At 34.8% G+C, this 26,263-nt stretch overlaps 1 protein-coding gene across 3 annotated transcripts in view; it reads left to right on the forward strand.

Moving 5' to 3' along the window:
• Nucleotides 1-1,165: 1,165 nt before the first annotated feature.
• Nucleotides 1,166-26,263, forward strand: part of LOC138692981 (zinc finger protein 492-like) — a 38,557-nt gene continuing 13,459 nt past the window's right edge. For 2 of the 3 annotated variants that reach the window (XM_069816420.1, XM_069816417.1), the window contains exons 1-3: nt 1,166-1,967; nt 16,385-16,482; nt 25,623-25,760. In XM_069816420.1, the coding sequence (XP_069672521.1) occupies nt 1,934-1,967; nt 16,385-16,482; nt 25,623-25,760 (270 nt within the window). In that variant the 5' untranslated portion in view covers nt 1,166-1,933. Of the gene's footprint in view, nt 1,968-11,142; nt 11,641-16,384; nt 16,483-25,622; nt 25,761-26,263 lie in introns of those variants that run through there. The other variant, XM_069816419.1, reaches the window with a different exon arrangement.

Here is a 26,263-nt window from a genome sequence, read left to right on the forward strand (position 1 = left end):
TGCTGTCATGGACAGAGCCTGGTTACCCAATAAACACGTCCTTGAACTTCATTGTGTGGTCCACAACATCTTGCATCTGAAAAATGAAAGGTCTTTACGCTAACTGCAGACTAAGTTTAACATTCACGCCTCTCTCTAATATAACTGGTTATAAAAGAAGAATATTATAGAGCTTTCATTTCAAAACTTTCAAATCTAAATAACTGTTTGAATTGCATTTAATTTAAATAAAGAATACCCGTACATCAATTTAGATATTGGGAGGGGGAGGGGATTAAAACCAGTGCTAATTCCATTTTTGTTTTCACCCTACCCCTTTTAAATTTCATGTCACCTCTACATTATTATACACAAATTTGAAAGAGTATTCAATTGTTTATATGGTTTTGAACTTTCTACTCAATATCAAAATGGACGTGGTTTTTGTTAAATTAAATTTAAACAAATAGTTTGGGCCTATTTTCATTTGGTAACTTTCAAATGAAAGTCTGGTATATGATTTTTTTATCAGGAAAACCGCATTTGTAATTACATACCTGTATTGATTAAAATCCTTTTCTGTTTATGTATGAATCCGCATCATGTTCAGGTTTGTCAATTTTAATGTGACACCTGTCTATCGCTCCAATGATATTGGGAAATCCATTATTCCTGAAGTGTTCGGCAGTTATGGCCTTCTCATTTTGTGTAGGCCACCTAATTACTTGTGGTAACAAGTTGCTCAAATATATTGCCACTCTTCTAATTACTCTATGCATCGGACTTAGAGCAATATCAAATCTGTTGGCCACGTCTCGAAAGCTCGATGTTTGATTGCCAATGTACCATAGGAAAATTAAAACCTGAAACAAATAGAAAATCATTTAAATACTTGAGTCATCTAGAATCGAACTGCACTTTCTCCAAAATTTTGAAACATGGGGTTAAGATATGTTTCAGTGCAAAATTTTGCAGGGAATGTGATAAACTGCTCGGTTAGAAGCGAACTTCATTTCCTCCATGGTTACAATCGACCAATCACAGCAGGAAGAAGAAACTGTACTGGGAAGCTTCCTTCTCTTGAAGATGCAATCTACAGCACATGCATGCATTTGGTTCCACGAAATAACGGATGGCCTAGTTATAGTGAGTATTATAGTGTTGTTCAACTGTTACGATTTACTTCTTAAGTGTTAGGTAGTTAAAATTCTGGGAAGTTTGTATTGCAATACGATGCAAAGAAATTATGTGCGACTTGCATATTTATAAAGAGAAATGATTTATGTCAAGGATTTCAAAATTTATGGAAATGGGTTTGGGCTCTTATTCCATTCAGGCATTGAGTTCCTAGATGCTATATTGGATGTCTTCCTTAGTGTTTTAAATGTGATTTTCCTAGAATAATTTATATTCATTGAAAAAAATGTATTCATGTATAGCAACAAATTCTCACTGTGTGAACATGTGTATATGTACAATATGTACATAAAAGGCAGAAGGTCGTGTGCGAAAACAAGACGAAAATTTCGAATAAAGTTTCCGAACAGACCTGTGCCTTCTGCCAAAATAATTAGACGACTCGCTAAAAGATTTAAAGAAACAGGCTCGTAAAGAATCGAAAATCAAGCAGAAAACGCACTGTTCTTATGCAGAATGATTGTCAGTTTATTTCCAACAAGATTCTGCCACTGCTCATACAGCTGTCGTGTCTATGAGGGAACTGAGGCATATTTTCAGTATGAGACTAAACAGTAATAATCCACGGAGCCCTTATAGAACACCCTGTGCCTTTTATTTATGGGGAACACTAAAATGTGGGTTTATAGCAAAAATCCTCATTCTACAGATGAACTAAAAGACTATATATGAGAAGAAATCGAGGCTATCAATGATGTGGAACTTCATAGTGTTGTTCATTCGTTTATCAGAAGATGTCAGTTGTGTGTGACGGCAAATGGGGGCCATTTTCAGCAACGACTGTGAGCATGGTAAGTCCAAATTATTGAACATTCATTGTTAGCACTGTTATATATTGGAGAAGTGCCGGAGAAATGGTTATGTGCTCAGTGGAAACCATGCAAGGCGTGGCTGGGCGGCCGGCCGCTCTGTTATGTGACATATGATAATAATAGCTCTGTATTACATGATATGCAAATCAGCCTGAAGATCTTGAACTATTATCTGTGGATTTCGAACTGGCGGCTCAAGGTCAAGCAATGGACTCATTTTCCAACCCTAATCCTGTATAATTGTGGTCAACAAAAGTCAGCTGGGACAGGAGGAATTACCAGTGCTCCATTTCACAGTTTTCAGTTTGACTTGTGTGTGGTTTGTACTTTTGTACGTTTGTATGTGACCTTCTTCTGCCAGTTCGAAATGCACAGATAACGCTAAATGCTTATGAGGAAGTTTTGTCATTAATCACAATCGTTGGTTGTATGGCAGCAAGGTAAAGTTAGAGAAGCTCATAAAATGACACAAAGTATCCCCATCTAACGGTATGTGGCAAGATTAGTGGATTAGTTGAGGGTATATATAAGTAACTAACCTACTAACCTTTTCAAATACCGTACCTCGCCTTATGTTACTTAAATATGCCCTTATATGTCCCTTCAACTTACCAACCAACCTTGTAACATACCTCGTCGTTCCTATGTACACAATCACCATAGAGGGGATTATTTAAATTTTTATCCCTCATTTTACTATCCTACATTTTTAACACTTATTCATCACTGATTAAATTTCCAACTTTTTTACTATGTTAATATTTAGGATTTACCTTAGCTAACTAGTTTCGAAGTCTTGTTCATCACTGACCAAAACCTAATGGAGATCCTGCGCTATCTTCTGGTTTTCTGTTGTATGGAGTATGCACTGTTGTATTTTAGTTTCTTGAATGATGATACAATCTTGTATGTGTTCTTGCTTTCGTATGCTAGTGTGATTTATTTGTTTCTTTCCTGTGTTTGTGTGACGTTTTCTTGTTTGCGTTTAGTTTTCCTTATGATGTTGTCTATTATGTTGAGATTGTATCCATTTTCTTGTGCTATGTATTTGATAGTGTGTATTTCTTCGTTATAGTCTTGTTCATAGGAATATTGATGAGTATGTGTATCATGGATCGAAATGTTGCGTGTTTGTGTTGTGTGGGGTGATTGGAGGTGTTGTGGATGTGTGTTACCTTCGTGATAGGTTTCCTATATATTTTGAACATGTGTTGTCTGTTATTGTGATGTCTAATAAATTTGTGGATTTGTTGTGTTCCGTTTCTAGTGTGCAGTGTAGTTATGTATTTTGTTTGTGTAGATTTTCAATCTGTCTTTTTTTTCCTTTGTATAGTAGGCCTATTAGTGATATGAGGCCTAGGAATTTTGATGTGAGGATATACCTAAGTTTCATTTTTTTTTTTTTAATTAACGACTCTTATCACTCTCACTGGAGAGCAGATGATTTAACAAATATTTCTCTTTCTATAGTATATACCAATAGTCATCAGCACTTGCTGAAATGTGCAATGGGTACGCGGTGCCGTCCCGTGTGCACTGTCGTGCAACAGGGAGAGATAAAGAGCATACCCGCTAGCAGCTACGAGAGCACTATAGTGCACTGCGTTTTCCGCGGGTAAGAGAGGCTAGCCCCAGCGTGCTCTGTGCTGTCGACCCCTGGTAGGCTATATTCCTACAGTATATTTTAGGGTATAATATATAGTACATATTTCACTAACCTGGTGAAATGCCGAAATTTTTCCATATTGCCCAGACTGCTTTTTGTGCAGTTCACTTTGTTCATAGCCGTCAGCAATTCCCTGTACTAACTCTCGGCTAATTCGAAATGTTTAAAAAAATTCCATGTCATTGTACTGAGGGACTCTTTCATCTAGAAAATACAATAATTTACCAACATCTTATTTATTTTAATCAACGTTGCATAGGATAAACTTCAGTGCACGATTACAGCATACTGAAGTTTTCCGAATTTTGAAATTTATAATTACCCAAATAATTTTCATTCCTTTTCCTTTTGGCGTAAACTTGCATCTCCAATTCGTCCGCACTGGATTCAGATCAAGGAAATCGTTGTCACATTCAATCCTAACTAAAGCACTCTATAATAAATTATATATATAAATATATAATTATTATATAAAAAATATATATAATTATAATAAAGTGCCTTAACCTCAACGTTTTAATGTCAAAGAAACAAGATGTTAATAATCGATTTTCTTCAGTCGACGTTGGTAATCGTAGGGGTTGCTAACCGTATGCGCATTGCCAGATCCTTCTTTAGTTACAAGCCGGGGCCATACGTCGGCAACACTGTAATTAACTGTCACACGGAGGCCGACCGTACAGTACACGTGTTTGTGCTAAAGCCGATTTTCAATGTAAATTAATGTTACAATATAAGTATGTGTCGATGGAATTATGTTTACGGTCGTACCAAACGTTAATTGTTGATGTATTATAAACTAAATGCGTGTTGGTGATAAAAAAAAACAAGACAATAAATGAAAATAAAATGGTTTCAGTCTTTGGGAATTTTTACGGTTATGGATGACAAAGTAATTGATTATTCTACTAAATATTAAATATTGTACAATCACATTTTTATATTCTTATTTGTGGTTTGTGTGTATCAGAATTCTAGTCAAATTGTTGGATCTCGCCTGCTATATCAATAAAGTTACGCCATTGGTTTTCAAAGTCATTGTAAACAGCTGTTTTGTGATCCCATAAATGTTGCAGTTTTGTTGAAGATTCGGAATGCCTGCTATACGTCAGAATTATCTATAATTTGTAGATGCATATAATCACTTTGTTGGTTTTCGTATTTACAGGTAAAGTCCACTGAGTTTACGCTAATTGATACATACATGTACTTAATAGATACTGTTGCGTTTTGTTACGTATTATGTTGAAGGGATGTGTTTTCATTTTTTCATAGATTGTTTTACTTGGCTTAACTGTATTTACATCCTCATACTTTTATTATAATAGGAATGTCAATAGTTTCTTCTGTTTACATTTTATTTTAGGCCTATTTGCATAATTCACATTCTTAGCTTGTTTTCTGTAGTTATATTTATTTAAAATTATATTTTAAAAAGTTTATAACAAATAATTTAGGATAACAGTATTGTTATGGTGACTGGCCAGGTTCAAACTAAAACTGGCTTCCTGGACATCTGAAATATTTATAGAAAAGCACGACATAATCACATGAAATTAAAATGCATATGATATCCTACACCTTTCATGTCAGAGGTGAAACAACATTAAGCGGCAAAACATTGTCAATTTACTAGCCACATAATGGTTAATTGATTGGAATAGGGTATTGCGAAAGTACGTCATTATTTTATTTATTTTTGGTACAAGTAACATTTCTTTAAGTATTTATTTATTTTCCCTTGTACCATCAATAAAAAACAAGTATGTTTTTATTTTTTTTATTACAAGTGGCTGGCGATAAAAACAAGACAGTAAATGAAAATAATATGGCTGCAGTGTTTGACAATTTTTACTGTTATTAATAATGACAGAAAGTGATTGACCATTCTTGTAGACATTAAATATTTTATAAACTGCATTTTTATAGTCTTACTCGTGGTTTGTAGTCCGGCAGAAATGTTGTTCAAGGGAGAGTTGTAGGATCTCGCCTGCTGTGTATCAATAAAGTCGCTCAGCTGAGTTTCTTTGCAAATACCTATTTTCTGTTCCCACCAGAAGTTCAGTAGTTCTGTTGAAGACTCGCAATACCTACTGTTTGTCACAACCATTTGTAGTTTGTAGATGTATATAACTGTGTTGATTTCCAAAGCTTCTTTATTTTTGTTTGTAATTAGTTATAAAAGTGTTTTCTTTTCACTTCGTATTTACAAGATTAAAGTTCGCTCAGTTTAGGCTAATTGGCACATATTTAGTAGATAAAAATGTGTTATGTTACATATATTAAAGATATGTTTCTGCACTTTTTCGTAGACCTTTATACTCATTGGCCTAACTGTATTTGCATCCTTATATCTTGTTATATGTCGATAGTTTCCTTTGTTTGTAATTTTTTATGTTGTTTTTTGCATAGTTTACATTTTTAACTTGTTTCCTGTAGTTATTTAAGATTATATTAGAAAAAGTTGACAACAAATAATTCAGAACATTAACGTTATGGTGACAGTGGCCAGGTTCAAACCAAACACCATTGAAACAGATGAAACACCAATAAGTCGCAAAACATTGTCAATTTGCTAGCCACAAATTTGTTAACTGAATGAAACTTAAGAATATTGCATTATTGATTTTATTATTTTCGGTGCAAGGAATATCTTATTTATTTATTTATTTACCTTCGTACTATCAATAAAAACATGTTTTTTTGTAATTATTTTAAGTGGCAGCCTTTGTAAGTAGCCTACTTACGCCGTATTCTGTAGTATAGCTAATTGATTGCAATAAAACACTATTTTCGAACCCGTAATAATTTACATCACTACTCTGAATCTTGATCTCACCTTTGTGCATGAAGTAATATTGAAAAAATACGCGTTACGTATAACGAAAGCAATGAGCAAACACAATATCACTCTAAAATCTCCCGCCTCCACTCTGCGTTGCCAAACCTACCCATGCCCCGGCTTGTAACTAAAGAAGGCTCTGGCATTGCGCATGTCCGTACTCATCAGTACTTGGCTCAATCCGCGGACTATTTCTGACCGTTCCGAACCTGTGTCAAAAGCTTGTTTAAACACCCGACTGCAGTACATGTTTCTGGTTCAGGACTGGTTCGGATTGTGTTGGAACGTTTCTTCTGTACTGCGCATGCTCACGATGGTTACGGACGGTTCCTGACTGTTGTTGGAACGAACCTATTACAAACTCTTTGACTAGATGCGCCGTAGCCTGTATGGCATGTGACGTCACAAGCTTGAACAGGAGAACCAGTCAGGGTTGCCATACGTACGACTATAATCGTACGCTTACGACTATTTTGACTAAAGCCTGGTTCAGGCGGTGCGTGTTTCTGTGATGGATTCCAAGGTGGCTGCGCAGATGGGTAGCCTGCGTGCTGACTGGCTGGCTCCCGTGTTGCCTACGATGATGGTAGTTGTTCACAAGGAGCTGGCTCTTTGTACAGTTCACATTGGAAAATCATTTGTTGCCAACACTCATGGTCAGAAAGAAACTAAACCGTGAGTGGAAAACAACTGAAGTCCTACATTAACAGTAGTAAATGTCATAATAAAGTAATTAAGCCATAAGTGCAAGACAGCTAAAGTCCGATATTTAATTGTTGTTTCTTAGAAACTAACCAATATAGAAAAAAACAGGTTTAGTTGGAAAACAAGGAAATGGCGACATGGTTTCAGTGGTGGTATTATATGATCATCTTTGGTTTCAGCCTGCAAACCATCACGAAAAATAGCAAGGAACCGAGCCCCTACCACGCCGTAGCGGAGAACTGAGAAATATGTTCCCAAATTGAAGCAGCAGAAAGTCGCCATTTGTTTGTTAGAAAACGCGCGGGATTTCGAAACCGATATTTGAATACGTGTTGTATTGCGTATCCGAAAGCTAAATGTTTTTGTTTACAGGAACAATACTTCCTTTGCGAGATACCTTTAATAACGTGTGTCTGCTGTCAGCAGAGTTACTATGTTTTCTGCGAGGGAAATCGGGATATCATCACTTTATCATAAGATTTATAATTGTTTTCTGCAAAGTAGTATTCGCGTGCTTTTAATGTAATATTCGCCTCCCTGAGAAACACTAAAACACGAAAGACACACAGTACAGTGAATACTACAGGCTAATCGTTTTTTTGTTTTATTAACCACGAATATGTTTTAATCATTCGCTACTAAATTAACTTTGCAACTTTTCTTTTTCGGAAACGGTACTGCAACAGTACATCTGACGATGAGTCCATGTTTAAACATAGTTCACTGCACTACAAAACGCAGCAATTATATGTATCTGTTATTAGTGTAAAATACGATATCAAAACGCTCTTTTGTTTTGGCACTCAACGCACTTAAAATACACAATGTTGATTATTTGCGAGAACAGCAACTAGGTACCGAAACGGATTAATCAACAATGCGGTAGAACTAGGGAACTATTATCTTGCGAATAGAGTTCCCTTACGGCAAATAGCTGGATTACCTCACAGACTTACTAAATTTCCGCGGGTTACCTCTATGTTTACAATGTAACCATTTGAGTCAATATATAAATAAAAATATCGGATAATAGGAAATGCAGACTAACTTGTTTAAATTACGTTCTAGGCTATTATCCCTCAAATCGGGATTTTTATCAATCTCGATCCGCTTTATCGGGATTCAATTAGGCTGTCAGGCTTGCACATTTTCATAGGTACTCCGAATGTGAATATCATAACCAAGGTTAATAATGTCTACCTTTTAATTTAATCTGTAGGTTAAACTGTTATATAAAATCAAAAAGCATTATTATTATTATTATTATTATTATTATTATTATTATTATTATTATTATTAGTAGTAGTAGTAGTAGTAGTAGTAGTAGTAGTAGCAGCAGCATAAAAAACTGTTTCATTAATCCGTAAATAAGACAAGAGTAACTTTCAATCAGGCATATTAAAAAATTAATTTTTTATAGTTTATACAGTTTCTGTTGAGTCGTCTAAGGGAACGATGGTGTGAAAATTCCTCTAACAGGCTATGTGGCCTAATACTTCTTCTGGGAGATGAATTTGAAATGTGTTATGCCATTACTTAATGAGTGGATAGTACATGCAGTATTAATGAACATGTTTCAGCTTTTAGGCTCTGAAATTTGTTTATATACTTTTTTTAAACAGGATCTATTTGTACCGTACCGCGCCGTGGCGTCATGGTCTAAGGCATGCTGCGTTACGGAATGCGCGCTGGTTCGAGTCCTTATGGGGGAAGAAATTTTGTCATGAAATTTCAGCCAGTATATGGGACCGGTGCCCACCCAGAATCGTGATGCACTTGGGGAGCTACGATAGGTATCAAAATCCGGTTGCGAAAGCCAGCTGTAATGGCTGGGGGGGATCATCGTGCCAACCACACGATACCTCCATTCTGGTTGGATGATCGTCCACCTCTGCTTCGGCATGTGGGCGTGAGGCCAGCAGCAGGCTGGTCGGTCTGGGCCCTTCACGGACTGTAGCGCCACGGATTATTATTATTATGTTATATTATTATTATTATTATTATTATTATTATTATTATTATTATTATTATTAATATTATTATTAATTCTGTATCTTCGAATTCGGCGAATAATTTTATTATTCATGTATGCACTGATGCAACAGCTGTTTGAAGAAAGGGAAGGATATGGAGTGGATGAAGGACAATAACAATGTATACGGTAATAACGTAGTTTGAGAGGTAACAACTATCTTCGAAATGAGTTGAAACACTGAATGATTCATTGTAGTGTAGAAATTCTCTCTGCGGATTGCACCTATTCATTTTCGGTTAAGGGAATCTTTACTCAGAGGAAACCTGAAGCACAAACAGTCGTATAAGTACAATAGTTTGTCTTCTGTAACATAATACGGGCCAAAAATGTTGTAGAAATTAAAGATTAACTAATCAGTGAAATGTAACATTCCTCCCTTCTTTATCTTTACATTTATGTGCATTGCTGAAATTAAAAATAGCACACGAACGAACCATACTTATTCAGCTCAACCAAACAAATGGCCGGCCGTTGGCTGTTCAATTTGGGAGCATAACACTAGAGCCAGTGAGCGGTCTAGCGGTTATTTAGTAAGTCTATGCAAGGAACCTATCCTCGAAATCCAACAAGCTAGCCATCCACGGAGCCACCAGAGCGCATTACTTCCGGTGAGTGACCACGCAGGCCACCCATCCGCGCAGCCACCTTGGAATCCATCACAGAAACACGCACCGTCTGAACCGGGCTTAATTGTACGAGGTACGACCGAACTCTAAGTCGTACGCAATCTTGTACGACTATTTTACTGAAGGGACAATATTATTTTGGAACTCACAATGTCGGACTATAATTAAAAAAAATTAATTTTCCCCTTTCCTAGACAACTTTTCTCCATTCAATATGTCATTGACACATGCTTTAAAGGGATAAAAGATGCTTTGAAAATCAATATGGTGACTACATTTGCCATGCAAATCATAAATTCGTCATCTTGAGCTCCAACTTTCATGTACGGTGCGGTTATATCAAAGTAACACGAGTTCAAGGATCTGCTAACTTCGATATATGTTCAGCAATGGAAGTATTTTTTATTAATGAAATAGTACCGCGCTAGGATTAAGAAATGTAGACGCGCTGACATTTTAGCAGGTCGACTGCAGATGGATTAATTTGATATAATCATCAGCTGCCGCACTGTTTGATATTAAATATCTGCCGTTGCGTCGGCCAAAGATAAAGTTTCTGCTGGCTTTCAATATAATAATGTTGTTTCCTACCAAGCGTCATCATGCATGCTTTACCGAAAATGACAGTGTTGATGAAGAAATGGTAATTTGAATGCTAAATGTCATTGTGGGTATCAACTACAAGTACTAAAATTCTTGATTGGCTGGAGAAATGGATGCTGGAATAGGAAAGACTGGATAATGCTGGGTTTGCAGTGAAAGATGTGCCCTTGGACAGAAGACTATGAATGAATGAATATAAATTTATAGGCCTATGAACTACTTTTTTTGGGTGTTATGTGAAATATATTTGTGCGCACTATCTATAAAATAGTAAAATGATGAATTTACGACAATTTTATGCTAAAGTACGACATTTTTCATAACTTGGTACGATGATTGCGTTTCACTTATCTGGCAACCATGGAACCAATCAGAACCAGTCAGTAACAAGCAACGAGCACAGAATACTGTTTTCTGTGCTCGTTGGTAACAAGCGCTTCTCGAGTTACTTTGTTCACGTGTGAGTGTTTTAAAACATCGAATAAGTAAAACTAACATATACTGTTTATGTGTAAGATAAATAAATGGAAGGAGATACTATAAAAAGACAAGTGCTGCACAGGCAGGCGCGGGAAAGTGTTTAAGGTGTATAATTATTTTTAAAATCTATAACGAGCAGAACTCTGCCGGGCATCATGGTGCTGGCCGCAACGTTGCCAGCGCGCAGGAGACGACTGCAGAAGCATGCGGTGTGTTTGCGAACAGTGCAAAGAATTGTTAGTGAAGGAAACAAATCTTTTAATGTGACTTCCTCCCACGTTTCGTTCTCTTGGAAAACATGCTCGTCGTGAAAAAACAGTCTCTGAATTTGATGATTTTAATAAAAGTGTGCTGCGATGTACAGTATTAGATATGTACCGCGAAGGAGAATTTCCAACAACTAAAAAGCTAGTAAAGAAAATGAACTATACTGTAGGGTTCAAAGGTAGTGAAACTTCTATGCTTCGCGTAATGAAAGGAATAGGTTTCACTTACAAAAAGTGCAATGATGGAAGGAAGATGTTAATAGAACGCACTGATATAGTAGCAGCCAGGACTGTCGAAGGGAAATTTCGAGAGACGAAATCAAGGAGCGATTTGTAATTCACCTTCGAGAATCTGACGGGACTGATCACGGCCTACTTGAAAGTCGGCCGTGGACTGATGAGGGAATCAGCGACTTCGATTAAAACCAGGTACTGAATATTTATTAAATCATACTTTATATTAAAAAGGTAAAAGGTAAAGGTATCCCCGGAATATGCCATGAAGGCACTTGGGGGGCATGGAGGTAGAGCCCCATGCTTTCCATGACCTCGGCACTAGAATGAGGTGGTGTGGTCGGCACCACGCTCTGGCCGCCTTTTACCGAGCCCCTACCACGCCGTAGCGGAGAAGTGAGAAATATGTTCCCAAATTGAAGTAGCAGAAATCCGCACATTTGTTTGGTAGGAAACGCGCGAGATTTCGAAACCGCTATTTAAATATGTGTATTGCGTATCCTAAAGCTATATGATTTTGTGTAAAGGAACAATACTTTGCGAGATACCTTTAATGCCGTGTTTCTGCTGTCAGCAGAGTTGCTAGGTTTTCTGCGAGGGAAATCGGAATATCAGAAGCTAACTTAAGACATTAGTCTTATCAACATTTTACCATAAAATTTATAGCAGTTTTCTGCAAAGTAGTGTTTGCGTGCTTTTTAATGTAATAGACCTATTCGCCTCCGTGATAAACACTAAAGTACAAAGGACACACAGTACAATGAACATTATAATTTTTTCTTTTATTAACCACGAATATGTTTTAACCATTTGCTACTAAATTAACTTTGTTACCGTTACTGCAACAGTTTCACTATCTGACGATGAATCCATGTTTAAACATAGTTTACTAAATTCTAAAACACAGCAATTGTTTACACGATATCAAAACGCTATCTTTTTTGCCACTCAACGCACTCAAAGTACATAATATTTAATAATTGTGAGAGCAGCGACCAGGGACCGAAACGGATTAATCAACAATGCGGTAGAACTAGGAGAAGTAGGTTTTATTTTGCGAGTTTAGTTGCCTTACGGCAATCAGCTGGGCTACCTCACAGAATTACTAAATATCCGTGGTAACTTCTATGTTTACAATGTTACCATTTGAATCAATATATACACCTAAATAAAAATATCGGATAATAGGTAATACCGACATAATTTGTTTAAATAATAATCTGTAAAATCGGTTTTTTTTGTCAATCCCGACTCGCTTTAATGGGGACTCAACCAGGAAATTGGGAGAATCCCGCCTAAATTGGGATACCCGGAAAGCCTGGCTGTCAGACTTGTATAATTTTCGTAGGAACTCTGAATGTGAATATTCATAACCACGGTTAATAAAAGAATTAATGTCAACTTTTAAATTCAATCTATAGGTATAACTGCTGCATGAAGTCAAAAAGCATTATTATTATTATTATTATTATTATTATTATTATTATTATTATTAGTAGTAGTAGTAGTAGTAGTAGTAGTAGTAGTAGTGGTAGTAGTAGTAGCAACAGCAGCAGCAGTAGTAGCATAAGAAAATGTTTAATTAATTCGTAAATAAGATAAGAATTACTTTCAATCAGTTATGTTAAAAAAATGTTATAACTTATGCAGTTTCTGTAGCTTTAAATTCGGTGAATAATTATTCATGTATGCACTGAAAAAAGAACTGTTTGAAGAAAATGAATGCTATGGAGTAGATGAAGGACAATAGCAATGTATATGGTAATAGCATAGTTTGAAAGGTAAAAAACTATCTTCGAAATGAGTTGAACACACTGAATGATGCATTGTAGGGTAGAAAATCTCTCTGCGGGTTGCACCTATCCACTTTCGGTTAATAGAATCTTTACTCAGAGGAAACTTGAAGCATAAAGAGTCACATGACAAGTACAATAATTTGTCTTCTATAACATAATATGGAGAAAAAATCGTCTTAGAAATGAAGGATTAACTAATCAGTGAAATATAACATTCCTTCCTACTTTATCTTTACATCCGTGTGCATTACTGCAATTAAAAGCAGCGCACGAAAGAACTGTGCTTATTCAGCTCTAACAAACAAATGGCCGCCCGCCGGCTGTTCAATTTGGGAGCATAACACTAGCGCCAGTGAGCGGTGTAGTGGTTATTTAGTAAGTCTATGCCTTTTACCCCTGGGAAAGACCCGGTACGCAATTTTATAGGAGGCTGAGTTGTGAAAGTTTGGCAACGAGAAAAAATCCTGTCGCCACCTGGTATCGAACCCCGGACCTTCCAGTCCGTAGCCAGCTGCTCTACCAACTGAGCTACCCGGCCGCCCATACTGTGACTGAAATGTGACAATATAACATGATACTCGTAGTTATTGTTTTAGGGTATTTAACTAGATGAAATAATTTGCGCCTAGAAATAGACCTAAATACAATTTCTACTTAAATAGTGTATCATTTTTTCTAGTAATACACCGTATACATTTCGTATTAAAACTTGTGATAATAATAATAATGATAATAATAATAATACCACACATAAAGATATTAAACCTGGTATATGCATTATTAATAGAACGTAAGATTTGATAATGTTCAGATAAAAGGTTTGTCATGCTTGCAGTAATCAACGGCTAAGGTCATTATTGTCTTTTTAAAATTGAAATTCTCTCCTCAGCTACTTGTATTGCGCACGCGCGTGAAGTACGATGTGGCAATGCTGTGGATTGCTTTTCTCTCACTATCTGTCTCTTTCGACGCAAATGCTAGCAGCCGACCGCCTTCCGAACTGGCGTCTAGTCTAGTATTATTGAGTTATTTACAGTTCTTAATGGAATTTAATACTAAAATTTACACTTTGAATTTGAAAACATAAAATGAGTACAACTGTCACACTTGTGAGCGTGGAATGGCTGTTCTACAGAATCTGTCAACTTGCCGGCATATAATGAGACAGTATACCACTGCACTGCTTGTTTCACTTGCATTCATTTTTGTTATTTCGCCTGTTTTACAAGATATTTATCAACATAAGGCTGTGGTGCAACGGATAACGCGTCAGACCTTAAGTAAAAAAGTAGTACATTCGAATCTCACTGTGATTATTTATTAAATTTCAATACGGTTTCTCTTATTCTACTGAGGAGATCTCTGAAATCTTTCTTTTCTGAACCACCAAACTACGTATTGTAGTATTATCTATTATGCTGTCTACACAGATGGACCAGGTTCGATTCCCGGTCGGGGCAAGTTACCTGGTTGAGGTTTTTTCCGGGGTTTTCCCTCAACTCAATATCAGCAAATGCTGCGTAACTTTTGGTGCTGGACCCCAGACTCATTTCACTGGCATCATTACCTTAATCTCATTCAGACTTAAATAATCTAAGATGTTGATAAAGCGTCGTAAAATAACCTACTGAAATAAAAAAATTCTGTTATGCTTTCAGAGCAAGAGTATACTGTCCATTACTAGTCATTGGTTCATTACAGTGCATTTGAAATCAAGTTCTATAGAGTTCAGCTGTTTGTTACAAACACATTGGCCTTTGGTTGCAAACGTGACGAATGCATGACCTTTTTGTGTTCTGTATTATTATTTTAATGCATTTTTGTTCCATTTTAAAGTTTAAGTTGTATTAAATTCATTGTACGTAGTTTCCAATGGTTAAGCCAGAATAATTAATGAACTTCGGAAAAAGTACTTGATATGTTGCAGAAAAATACTATATTACTTTGAACAATTCCTGCAACTTGTTTTCCAACTAACAGTGAGTACCGGTAATGAAGAAGTACAGTAATTTATTTTTCTTTATAACAGGATACGTAAGTTCCTTAGAGCATTGATAATCCTGATGTCAATAATCTGAACCGTTGAAAATCCGAACCTGAACCCGAACCCTAATTTTTCTTTATGTGCGTTTGAAAAGCTCGGGCATGATTCATTGCTCTAGAGACGTCTATAAATTGGTTGGATAAAATGTCTGAGTGTATGGTAACACAGCTTGCCTGTCTGCGACAAGTCAGGGACTTGCTTGCAAAGAAATGAAGCTCAGTAAAAATTCAAAAAAGATCAAATACTTTTTTTAAATCTGTCTAGTGCTGTTTGTAGTACAGTATGTAGGCCTATTGAAATCTTTATAGTTAATACAGTATGTAGTTAAAATTATTGTTGTGTCCTTTTTGCACTATGTTCGAAAACCCAAATTAATCGATACTCCGAACAGGGCTGAACATTAATTAGTTCGGATTATTGACGCTCTGTTATATGTACTGTATGAAATAATTTAATATTGCCTACTTCTTCTTCTAAGGATTTTTTTTCTTTTTTCATTTATTTATCATCCTTGTTGAGATATTTTCTATTAAACAGAATACCTATATGCATAATTGTGTACAAGTTAATTAATAAAAATATACTTTGACTTCTCCACAGTAATGGAAATGCATTTCTCAAACTTCATTCTTTCTTCACACTTCTAAACAATTATTGTCGTTATTACGTACATTACAGAATAACTAGAGCTGACTGATGTTACAACTCTAGTTTACAAACCTTAGTTTAAAAATAAGTGTGTGTTCAAGCTTGAACTTTCGACCTCATCCTGTGACAGAAACCATCTGCAGTGTTTACCGATTGTGTCACAGAGATATAGCAATATTGTATTCGACAGATTCCAAACGTAATGTTATGCCACTTGCAGGTTCAGTCAATGGCATTTTGGCCCAAGAGATATTTCACGCCATTACGTGTAAGTTTGAAGCTGCAGACTACTTATTCTCTATCTTACAATACTTACGTAGTACCCCTCCACAAACCCTTAAAATCTTCAGTTGAATTCGGAAACACTCTGTATATTGTAACTACTCTGAATAACTCTGTTTCATCAGCTTGCATTCTGCAGATGTGTCAGTTACTTAAATGTCTGTTACAGTTGGGATGGATGTGATCAAGAAGGAATCCGAGGTTGACCCACTGGTCATACAGTCGAGTGATAACACTGATACAGATGAGAAGAAGCCCTTATCAGAGGTACACTTATTTCTATGTTCCACTTGAATCACAATATGACATAAGGATATAGCCTATATCTTCCAATTTATAGTTAACAGATTTATAGTACTAGTATGTAGACAACAAATTTCAATCTGGACTTGTTTATCCTCTTTCCCTTCATGTCTCATATTACATTCTTTCTTTTTCTTTTAAAACACTGCTTAAAAAGATCTAAGGAACAAGTACATTATTTGCTCCAGTTTATTATTGATAGCAGTAAAATCGATATGATCTTATCTAAGAAATAAATTACATTTAAGAGTTGATAATAGGTGCTAGTTTAAGCTGCGTTTTAAGGTAACCTTAAATCAAAATGCTTTTATTTATTAATTTAATTTATTGGGGTCTGATTTATTTTAATAAATTTAGTATATACGATTACGAAGTTACATTGTCCCATGATTGAATACAGATATACCTCTAGTGTAACTCCATCGTAACAAACTGAGATGAGTCTCTGTGAATGTGTCAGTCATTTCTTGCTAAAACATGACACCTTTTTACATTGGGCCTACCTTATGTACAACAAAATTTAGTTGTAATTTCTATCAGTTAATTATGATTAGCAGAAATTAATGCTTAATATTTCTAATCTGTTACTATCTCTTATTTGCCTGGTTATTGTATTTATTTACATTCCATGGTATTCATACATCGCTTCACAGCTAGAGTATCGAACATGTCAAACGAAAAAGAAAAATATTAATATGATTACGGTAGTACTATAAAATCTTAATTAACGTCACAGTCTAGTTCAAATATATACAAAAGAGTTTTACAATATAGTCTACTAATACAACACAAGGTTTTAGTATCAATACGTAATACAAGACAGAAATATTCATGAAGTGTTGTTGAATGTCATGAATTCACCTACAGAATAGAAGACGTGAGAAATTAGGACTTCCTTACTTTGGCCCTGAATAATCTTATGTTATGAGTTTCATTTTTATATCATTTTTTATATATTTATTTTGGAGGCTATTAAAAAATTTTACTGCCATATAACACACTCCTTTTTGATAGCACTACAGATTTGCCAATGGAGTATGAAAGTAATTTTTTGACGCATGTTTATGCTATGAACTGTTGATCTGCAGTCAATATAAACCTATGTAAGGATAACCTATAAACTATTTTCAAGTGTAATAGTGACAATAGTATTTGTCTTTTACATTGGATGAAACTATATAAATCAGCGTTCTGCTTCTGTTCTTGAAGAGCAGTTAATGATATGCATTACCACAGTAAGTTGGTGAGGCATAGTGTGATATCTAAACTATATTAAGTGATCTTTTGACATTTTTCAAACGGATATTTGAAGGTACAAAAAAAAAGTGATTTCAAATAAGGATAGACTCTATATATTGTAAGACTGGAGTATAGAGTCATAAAAGTCATATACAGTATAATAACAATAACAATAATAATACTAATAATAATACTCATTATTATTATTATTATTATTATTATTATTTATTTGTTTATTTACTTACTTATATTTAATATGCTGTACAAGAGCCAGTGGCCAATTACAGTTCAGCACAAAGGACATATTACAAAAACAATAGCAATGATATAAATTACAATAAAAGTACAATGGATCATTAAAATAATGGCGATGATATAAAATGATAATTACAAATGAATTAATGGAATCATATAAATAGTATTACAAAAATATGCAAGATGACGAGAATATTATGGTAAAAATCTAAACAAAAGGCATAAATTAATAACAACTGACATAAAACTCAAAAAGTATATACTACACATTAAATGGATCCAAGTTCAATCCATGGAAATTTGTATATTTTATACATCTACAGACTGGAGAGAGAGATTTAGGATTCCTATTATAAAAAAAAATTATGAAATCTTAAACCCTTAGCAGGAATACGAAGACTGATATATCTTATGAATGATTCATAATCAATGTCACCCTCTATGACTTTACAAAAAAATAAATACTCAAGATCCTGACGTCTGGTAAATAAACTACAGGAATTAAAATATTTGCAATTAATCTCATATATATAATCGGAATTAGGTAAAAATCTATAAGAACAGAAGGACATAATTTTTTTAATATTATCCAATTTAGGTGAGTCAGTGAAAGTAATGGAGTTTCCATACAACAGATGCATATTGAAGCTTGGATCTAACCAATGTATAGTATAAAATTAACAGACACATAGGAGTAGAAAAAGAATAAGTTATAGACCTAATTAGATCAAGCATTCTTAATGAATGGGTATAAATATATTGCACATGATCATGGAAATATAATTTAGAATCAAGTAAGACACCAAGATCTCTAATACAATCTTTCTTAGTAATTATGACATTACTAAGAGAATAATTAAATTTTAGGGAAGTAGTTTTCCGTGAGAAAGAAATGACAAAAGTTTTAGATTGATTAATTTTCATTCCATTTTCAATACACCTGTGGAGTAACGGTCAGCGCGTCTGGCCGCGAAACCAGGTGGCCCGGGTTCGAATCCCAGTCGGGGCAAGTTACCTGGTCGAGGTTTTTTCCGGGGTTTTCCCTCAACACAATACGAGGAAATGCTGGGTAACTTTCGGTGCTGGACCCCAGACTCATTTCACCTTAATTTCATTCAGACGCTAAATAACCTAGATGTTGATAAAGCGTCGTAAAATAAAGTAACTCATTTTCAATAGACCGTCGTGAAATTGAATTAGTGTCATTTTGTAGAATTTGACAGTCAGCCAAACTATTAATTTTACGAAAGATTTTGAGATGATCCGCAAATAAAAGGCAGCGAGAACTTATTCTTTTACTTACATCATTTATAATTAATAAAAATAAGAGAGGTCCCAATGTAGACCCTTGAGGAACTCCACATAAACTATTAAATGGAACCGAGAGAGACTTACCTAGTCTAACACAAGATTGTCTATCTGTTAAATAGTTTTCAAACCAATTAACATAGTTAGTGGAGAGACCAAAATTACTTAATCTATTTAATAAAATTTTGTGAGGAACGATATCAAATGCTTTGCTAAAATCAAAATATTGAGTCAATGTGACCTTGATTTTCAATTGCAGACATTATGAGATAGAGATAGAAAACTAAATTAGTAGTAGTAGATTTTCCTCTAGTAAATCCATATTGGGCTGAATTGATCTTATTTTTGACATAAAATGAAATGTGTTGCTGAATTCTTTTTTTTTTTTTTTCAAAAATTTTAGAAAAACTGTTTAGGATAGAAATAGGTCTATAATTAGTAACACTGTTTTTATTCCCTTTTTTAAAAACTGGAATAATAGATGCTTCCTTCCAAAGTGAAGGGTAAATTCCTGTTTTTAAACTAAGATTGAATAAAAAAGTTAAAACGGATATGAGAGTATTAGAGCATCCCTTAATTATAAAATTAGGAATGCTATCAATATCTTTAGATTTATTAGACTGTAGCTTTTTAACGGCTTTAGTTACATCATCGAACGTAATTTTAGGCAGGGCAAACAGTCAGTAATATTAGAATCATAAGTAATGAAATTAGAGTTACAATTTTGTTGAACAGATTTAAATTGACTAGGAAATGCATTTGCAATTTCTTTCTCATCAGTAATGTGAACCCTATTTATTATTAATTTAGTGGGATTAGTATTAGGTTTTCGAAAAGCTTCAACATATTTCCAAAAATTATTTGGTTCATGCTTTAGGTTATCATTAATTGATTGTAACCATTTGAATTTATTGGATTTAATCATGGCTTTGAGTTGTTTTCTAAAATTAGAAAAAATTTGATAATGATGATCAGTTTTATATTTTTTGTAATTTTTATGAGCTTTATTTTTTTTCTTAATAAGCTGACGTAATTTGTTTGAAAACCATTTAGGATAGTGCGACATTTTAACACAGGTGACAGGGACAGAAAATGATATAGCATTGTTTATAATTTGAGACAAGGAATTTGCGGCAGTGTTTACATCAGTAGTCTGATATATGCTGTTCCAATCATAATTGTAAACAATAGAATAAAGATTCAAATAATCACCTTGAGAATAATTTAAATATGAACTAATGTGACAGTGTACAGGTAACGATAAATTTACTTCAATATGAATAGAGATAGATGGATGATAAATATCCTCTAAAACTAGAGAGTAATCAGTAGGTTTAACTATATTATTATTGACATTAGTAAAAACCAAATGAAGAAGAATTGTACTAGTAACGGTAGAGTTAATTTGATTTAATCCCGAGAAGGCAAGTCGAGGAATATAAATCCTTAGATTTAATTTTAGAGTAATAATGAGTGTATTAAGATTGAAACCAGTTGACCAGTCCATACCCGGGGTATTGAAATCACCGAGAATTACTGTTCTGAAATTATGAGTATCAAGATTTTTTTCAAGACAATTAAGATAAGATTTTAAGTGATTGTGATTTGTATCAGGAGAGAAATAATGGTTACCAATGAACACATTAAAACCATCAGCCATTCTAATTTCAACCCAAACACATTCACTAATGATTCCTAAGTAAAAATTCCTACTTCCAAAAAGTAACTGGTTGCTAAGCACTGTTAGGACACCACCACCTCTTTTCTTGTTAGTGTCTTCGAACATTCTGTCTGCGCGAAACACAGTATAATTATTAGGAATTAAATTTGTATTAATAATTGACTCTGATAACCATGTTTCAGTGAGACAGATAATGATATCATTATTACTTATTACATTTTGAAAAAAAAAATTCATCAACTTTAATTTTAAGACCACGAAAATTTTGGTAAAATATCTCAAGATGATCACTAGAACTGCCCATTGAAAGTCAAAGAGAAATAAAACTAAGAGGCATTAACCCGTGAATCAACAGAATCCAAATTAGCTGATGGGGCAAAATGCTGTTCTGGTTTCAATTTACCGAAAAAGGGTGCAATAAGACATCCAGCAGGCCAAACATAAGTATTATTTATTAAATCAAAATCCCTCTCATCCACTGAGATGTGAAAAGAAGAATAAGATTGAAATTTAGTTTTCAATTTAGTAACAGTATGCGACTTTAATTTTAGTTGATTCAGGAGTGATTCCTCAATATTATTATTATTTATATTTGAACTAAATCTAGATACAAATAAGGCTTTGTTCCTAATTCTCTCTGGGGCCATTTATAATTTAGTGTTGGTGCAAGTTCCAACTTTAAGTTCACGCTTCTTAAACTTCTTTTTGGTTACAATCTGAAAACCTTCAGGGTCAGTATGAATATTATTTTGAATACTAGACATTGTACTAGTGCCTTCATCACATCGTACAGTAGGTGAAATGACCTCATTACCAGACATACGAACTTTGTGCTGAGAAAGTGGAATTGAGACTGCAGGAATTGCTGGAATTACTGACACTGAATTCCCTAGGTTGCTTATTTTAGCAGTGTAAGACACAACACTACTATAAGATTTCTTAACAGTATTAGCAACAACCTGCTGGTGACCCACTTTAGAATCTCGAACAGCCTTTGCAGGATATGAATTCCTATTCATGATTAGAGCCATTTCTGCCATTTGGATCTTCAGGGCAGCATTTCTTTTTCAAGAATCTTAACATAATCCAAAACAAGGCATTATGTATCTAAAATAGATACACTATTCAACCTTACAGTCTCAAGTTGGACAGATAATGAATCTCTCGTTTGAAGATCGGGTAGATTGAATTCTCTTGATGGTGAGATGATCCTCTTATCGGAATTGTTGCTGGTTTTAATAGGAGTATTATCTCCATGCACAGCTTTAGATGCACTCACACACTTCACACACTTATAGGAAGAGCTACCGCCCTCCATAAAAATATCATATTCAACCTCACCAAGATTCAAACAATCAAGATGATACCTGAGGCCACAAGGCCCTGCACATTTCAAAAACTTCTGCCTACCATAAAAAGCAGAGTTACAAGTATTACATGCATCCTTGCTTGGCGGCATTTCAACACTCAATAATAATAATAATAATAATAATAATAATAATAATAATAATAATAATAATAATAATAATAATAATAGCAGGAGCAATAATTCAGGCAAGGGTAAACGTGATCAAGGATAAGAATGGTGACTTGCTTGCAGATTCTCACTCAATCCTGAACAAATGGAAAAACTATTTTGGGCAACTACTAAATGTACATAGGCCAAATAGAATGAACAGAATGAAATTCAAATACAAACTGCTGAGCCATTTATACGCGAACCCACACTTTCGGAAGTCAAAATTGCGATAGAAAATCTGAAAAAGTACAAGTCTCCAGGTATCGATCAAATTCCAGCAGAATTAATACGAGAAGCGCATTATCTAGCGAAATTTATAAACTTGTATTTGCTATTTGGAAAAAGCAAACTGTACCAGAACAATGGAAGGAGTCCATAATTGTACCTATTTTTAAGAAGGGGGACAAGGCTAAAGGCTGTGTGATGTATCTTGTCTCACTGTGAAAAGAGAGAGAAAGGAGATATGTCTTACTTCGTCTATGTTGTTATGGTGATGGGGGAGTGGAGCGGTGCCGTCCATCCATCCAGTGTTGGAAGGGACTAGTTGATACATTCTGTAGCGCAAAATAAAATTACAAAATATCTCTCTTCATACTGTTTAGTTCCGTCACTGAGCATGTCTTTCAAGAAACTGAGTTCCTGCAGCTTGTACAATAATAAGATTTTAACAGGAATCCTGAAAATTTACAACCCTCCTATAATCTCTACCTTAATTTGAAGGGACTTGGTTTTATTGCTACTGAGACAAGATAAACCTTACCAGGTATAACTGTAGTACCTTTCGAGGAATATCAACAAAATTTTGTCGAATATTCTTTTGAGAATATTAACTCTGTAAGTAGATGAAATTATTGCGGATCATCAGTGTGGTTTTAGACGTAATAGATAGACTATTGATCAGATTTTTTGTATTCGGCAGATATTGGAGAAAAAATGGAAGTATAAGGGTGTCTTGAGTATAATGTATGCAGATGTTGAGAGTATTTGTCAGGTGAAATGGGGCAAACTTTGTAGTACTGAATAGAGAAGCAAAGCTTGTTAACAGTTCACTACAGATTTGGTCATTTTATTCTCCCGACCATCGCTAATGCTAATGCTAATGCTCCAATCTTTCTTACAAACAGAAAATTTGTTTCTAGCTTATTGTGATTATTTGGACGGATCAGTTAATGTCCTGTTGATTTCAAGAAGTAGATTTTGAGCGCTCTTGATGATATTCATAAATATTTGTTTGAATATTTGTTAGTACTTTATGGGTTTGTTACTTTTATTTTAGTATTTCATAAATTATTTGTTTATAATTTTTTGCTCCTGCTAGGAACACCAACATTTTTAATAACATTCAGTGTCGCCTTCACTTTCCTTGTTCGTGTTTCTTCTCACTGTCAGATATAATAAAGTCCCCACAAAGCATTTGACTTACATTTTTCATGGACAGTTCTTGGTAACAGATAAAGCAGATAAGATTCCATTGTGCTATTTGACCGAATGAGGAACTTTTTGAACTCCAAAAGGTTCGTTATTTCTATAGTTATGACACACTGAAAATACCCAGGAATTTCTGTCTACTGTGGGGAGCTCACGAAATCAGCCCTAGTAGGAATGTAGCGTAATACCAATCCTACACGCAGGCAACACTCTTGCTCGCAGAAAATGACATAATGAGACACTACTAACTACATTACAGTAACAAACAACGTGAAAACATTCGATCAACTTTTAAAATATAAACTAACAGTTTCAACTTATACAACACACTGACACGGAGCTAGTCTCAATCTATTTTCAGTCACCGTGTGGTGACAGTGATATCATCTGTTTAGTGTCACATTGGTCATAACTCATAACAACTTATCTTATCTCTGGTCAGTTCTGGGAAGAGTGATGCTCCATTCATCAATACCTCCCCGCACCACGCCTAATAAAAATACACCTCGCACAGTTTTTCTCGTAAGCTCCCCACAGTACTATAATGTGGTGGCTTCAAAATGTTGGGTCTACTGGAAGTAATTCAAGTGACGTTATTTTTGCTTGGTTATTTAACGACGCTATATCAACTACGAGGTTATTTAGCGTCAATGAATTTTTGATGATAGCGAGATGATATTTGGCGAGATGAGGCCGAGGATTCGCCATAGATTACCTGACATTTGCCTTACAGTTGGGGAAAACCTCGGAAAAAACCCAACAAGGTAATCAGCCCAAGCAGGAATCGAACACGCGCCCGAACGCAACTCCCAATTTGCAGGCAAGAGCCTTTACTGACCAAGCTACGCCGATGGCTCCAATTGATGGTGGGATAAGAAGATGTTGAAGTTCATTCTGGCAGCCTTTGTGTCAGTTAGATTGAGGTCATACCTTACATCACTATAAAAAAAGAAAAGCAACGGAACATCGCCTTTATGATAAATACAGTAATTTTGGAATTTCTCCATGCTAGAACCAGCTTTAATTGTTGACACCTCATGTTCAGATAAATGTTCACTGTCACAGGAGATTCAATGGAAAACAGCTTTTGCCAAGATGTGTCTTACAAACATTGACCTTGAGAATGTGTCTGATGTTCTACAAACTATTAGATAATTTCACTGTCCAAAATTATTACAAAATTTTTAAAATGAGTTAATTCAGACAGGTAAGAAGTCATCCTATTACTGAATGACTTCCTCAGTATTTTTGAAACTGAAGGTCCCTGTAGAATATTCACCCTAGACTGTGTACCTTATCGCCACTCTCTGGCTTTTCATTGGGTTTTGTGTAAGACTGTCTATAATTTCTACATGCAGTGACAGTGAAGAAATTGCGGACATGGATTAGAGGCGCCTGAGCTTAAATTGATAATGAGACACTTTTTATGTCGGACATGATATGTTAAATATTGACTTGGATCTATTGGTAAGTACTTACCATAATAGAATATCAAGTCTGAAAAGAAAACATTCATAGGTGCGGTGTAGAATTATTTTTTATCGTGCATAGTGTGATTTGGACACTATTACACGTATCACCATAATATTAATCACTTTCAGAAATAGAAGAACTTTTCTTTGTCAAACAATGCTGATGTTATAGTTACATGCACAATGTCTCTGTCTTCTGCAGGATGGGAATTTATTGAATCCTTACGTGGTTGGAATAAAGACGGAATGCAAGGACCACAGCTGTAATCTCACATCAGATATTAAAGTTGAAGAAACTACAGTGCCAACTAATTTTTCTACAATAAATTGTAAAGCTGAGGTAAGTGGAACACATAGTCGCAGACACAGTTATATGTTACAAGACTCTGTATCCACAGGGATTTTGGCATATGACAGAGCCATTATTATTTTGTCTGTAAAACTGTTTACTCCCTTTATTTCGATAAACCATAAATTTCAAGGATGCTGATATCTTAATATTTATATTAAAAAATTAATTTCAGCTCTCATTTTGTACTTTTTAAAGAAATACATTCTTGGAAAAAGTGCAAAGATGTAGTAAGGATAACATTTTATTTCAGTTTCTCAATTATCTAGCTGTAGCCTGATGATATCTTGTTATGTCTGAAAATTAACACTTTTCGTAAATGGTATCTCGAGTAACTATTTATTTCTTAATTTGTATCATGAATGTAATATTTCCTAGTCACGAGTTATAACGTACATGGAGTTAGCTTATCTAATATTTTGTGAGTCTGTGTGTCGAAAACTTTTAAAATATGTTCACGACTTTGTGACATAGGGGGAAACTTAACTGTTGCA

Source organism: Periplaneta americana, chromosome 17 (genome assembly GCF_040183065.1).
Source record: "Periplaneta americana isolate PAMFEO1 chromosome 17, P.americana_PAMFEO1_priV1, whole genome shotgun sequence".
In the NCBI taxonomy this organism is placed as follows: domain Eukaryota; kingdom Metazoa; phylum Arthropoda; class Insecta; order Blattodea; family Blattidae; genus Periplaneta; species Periplaneta americana.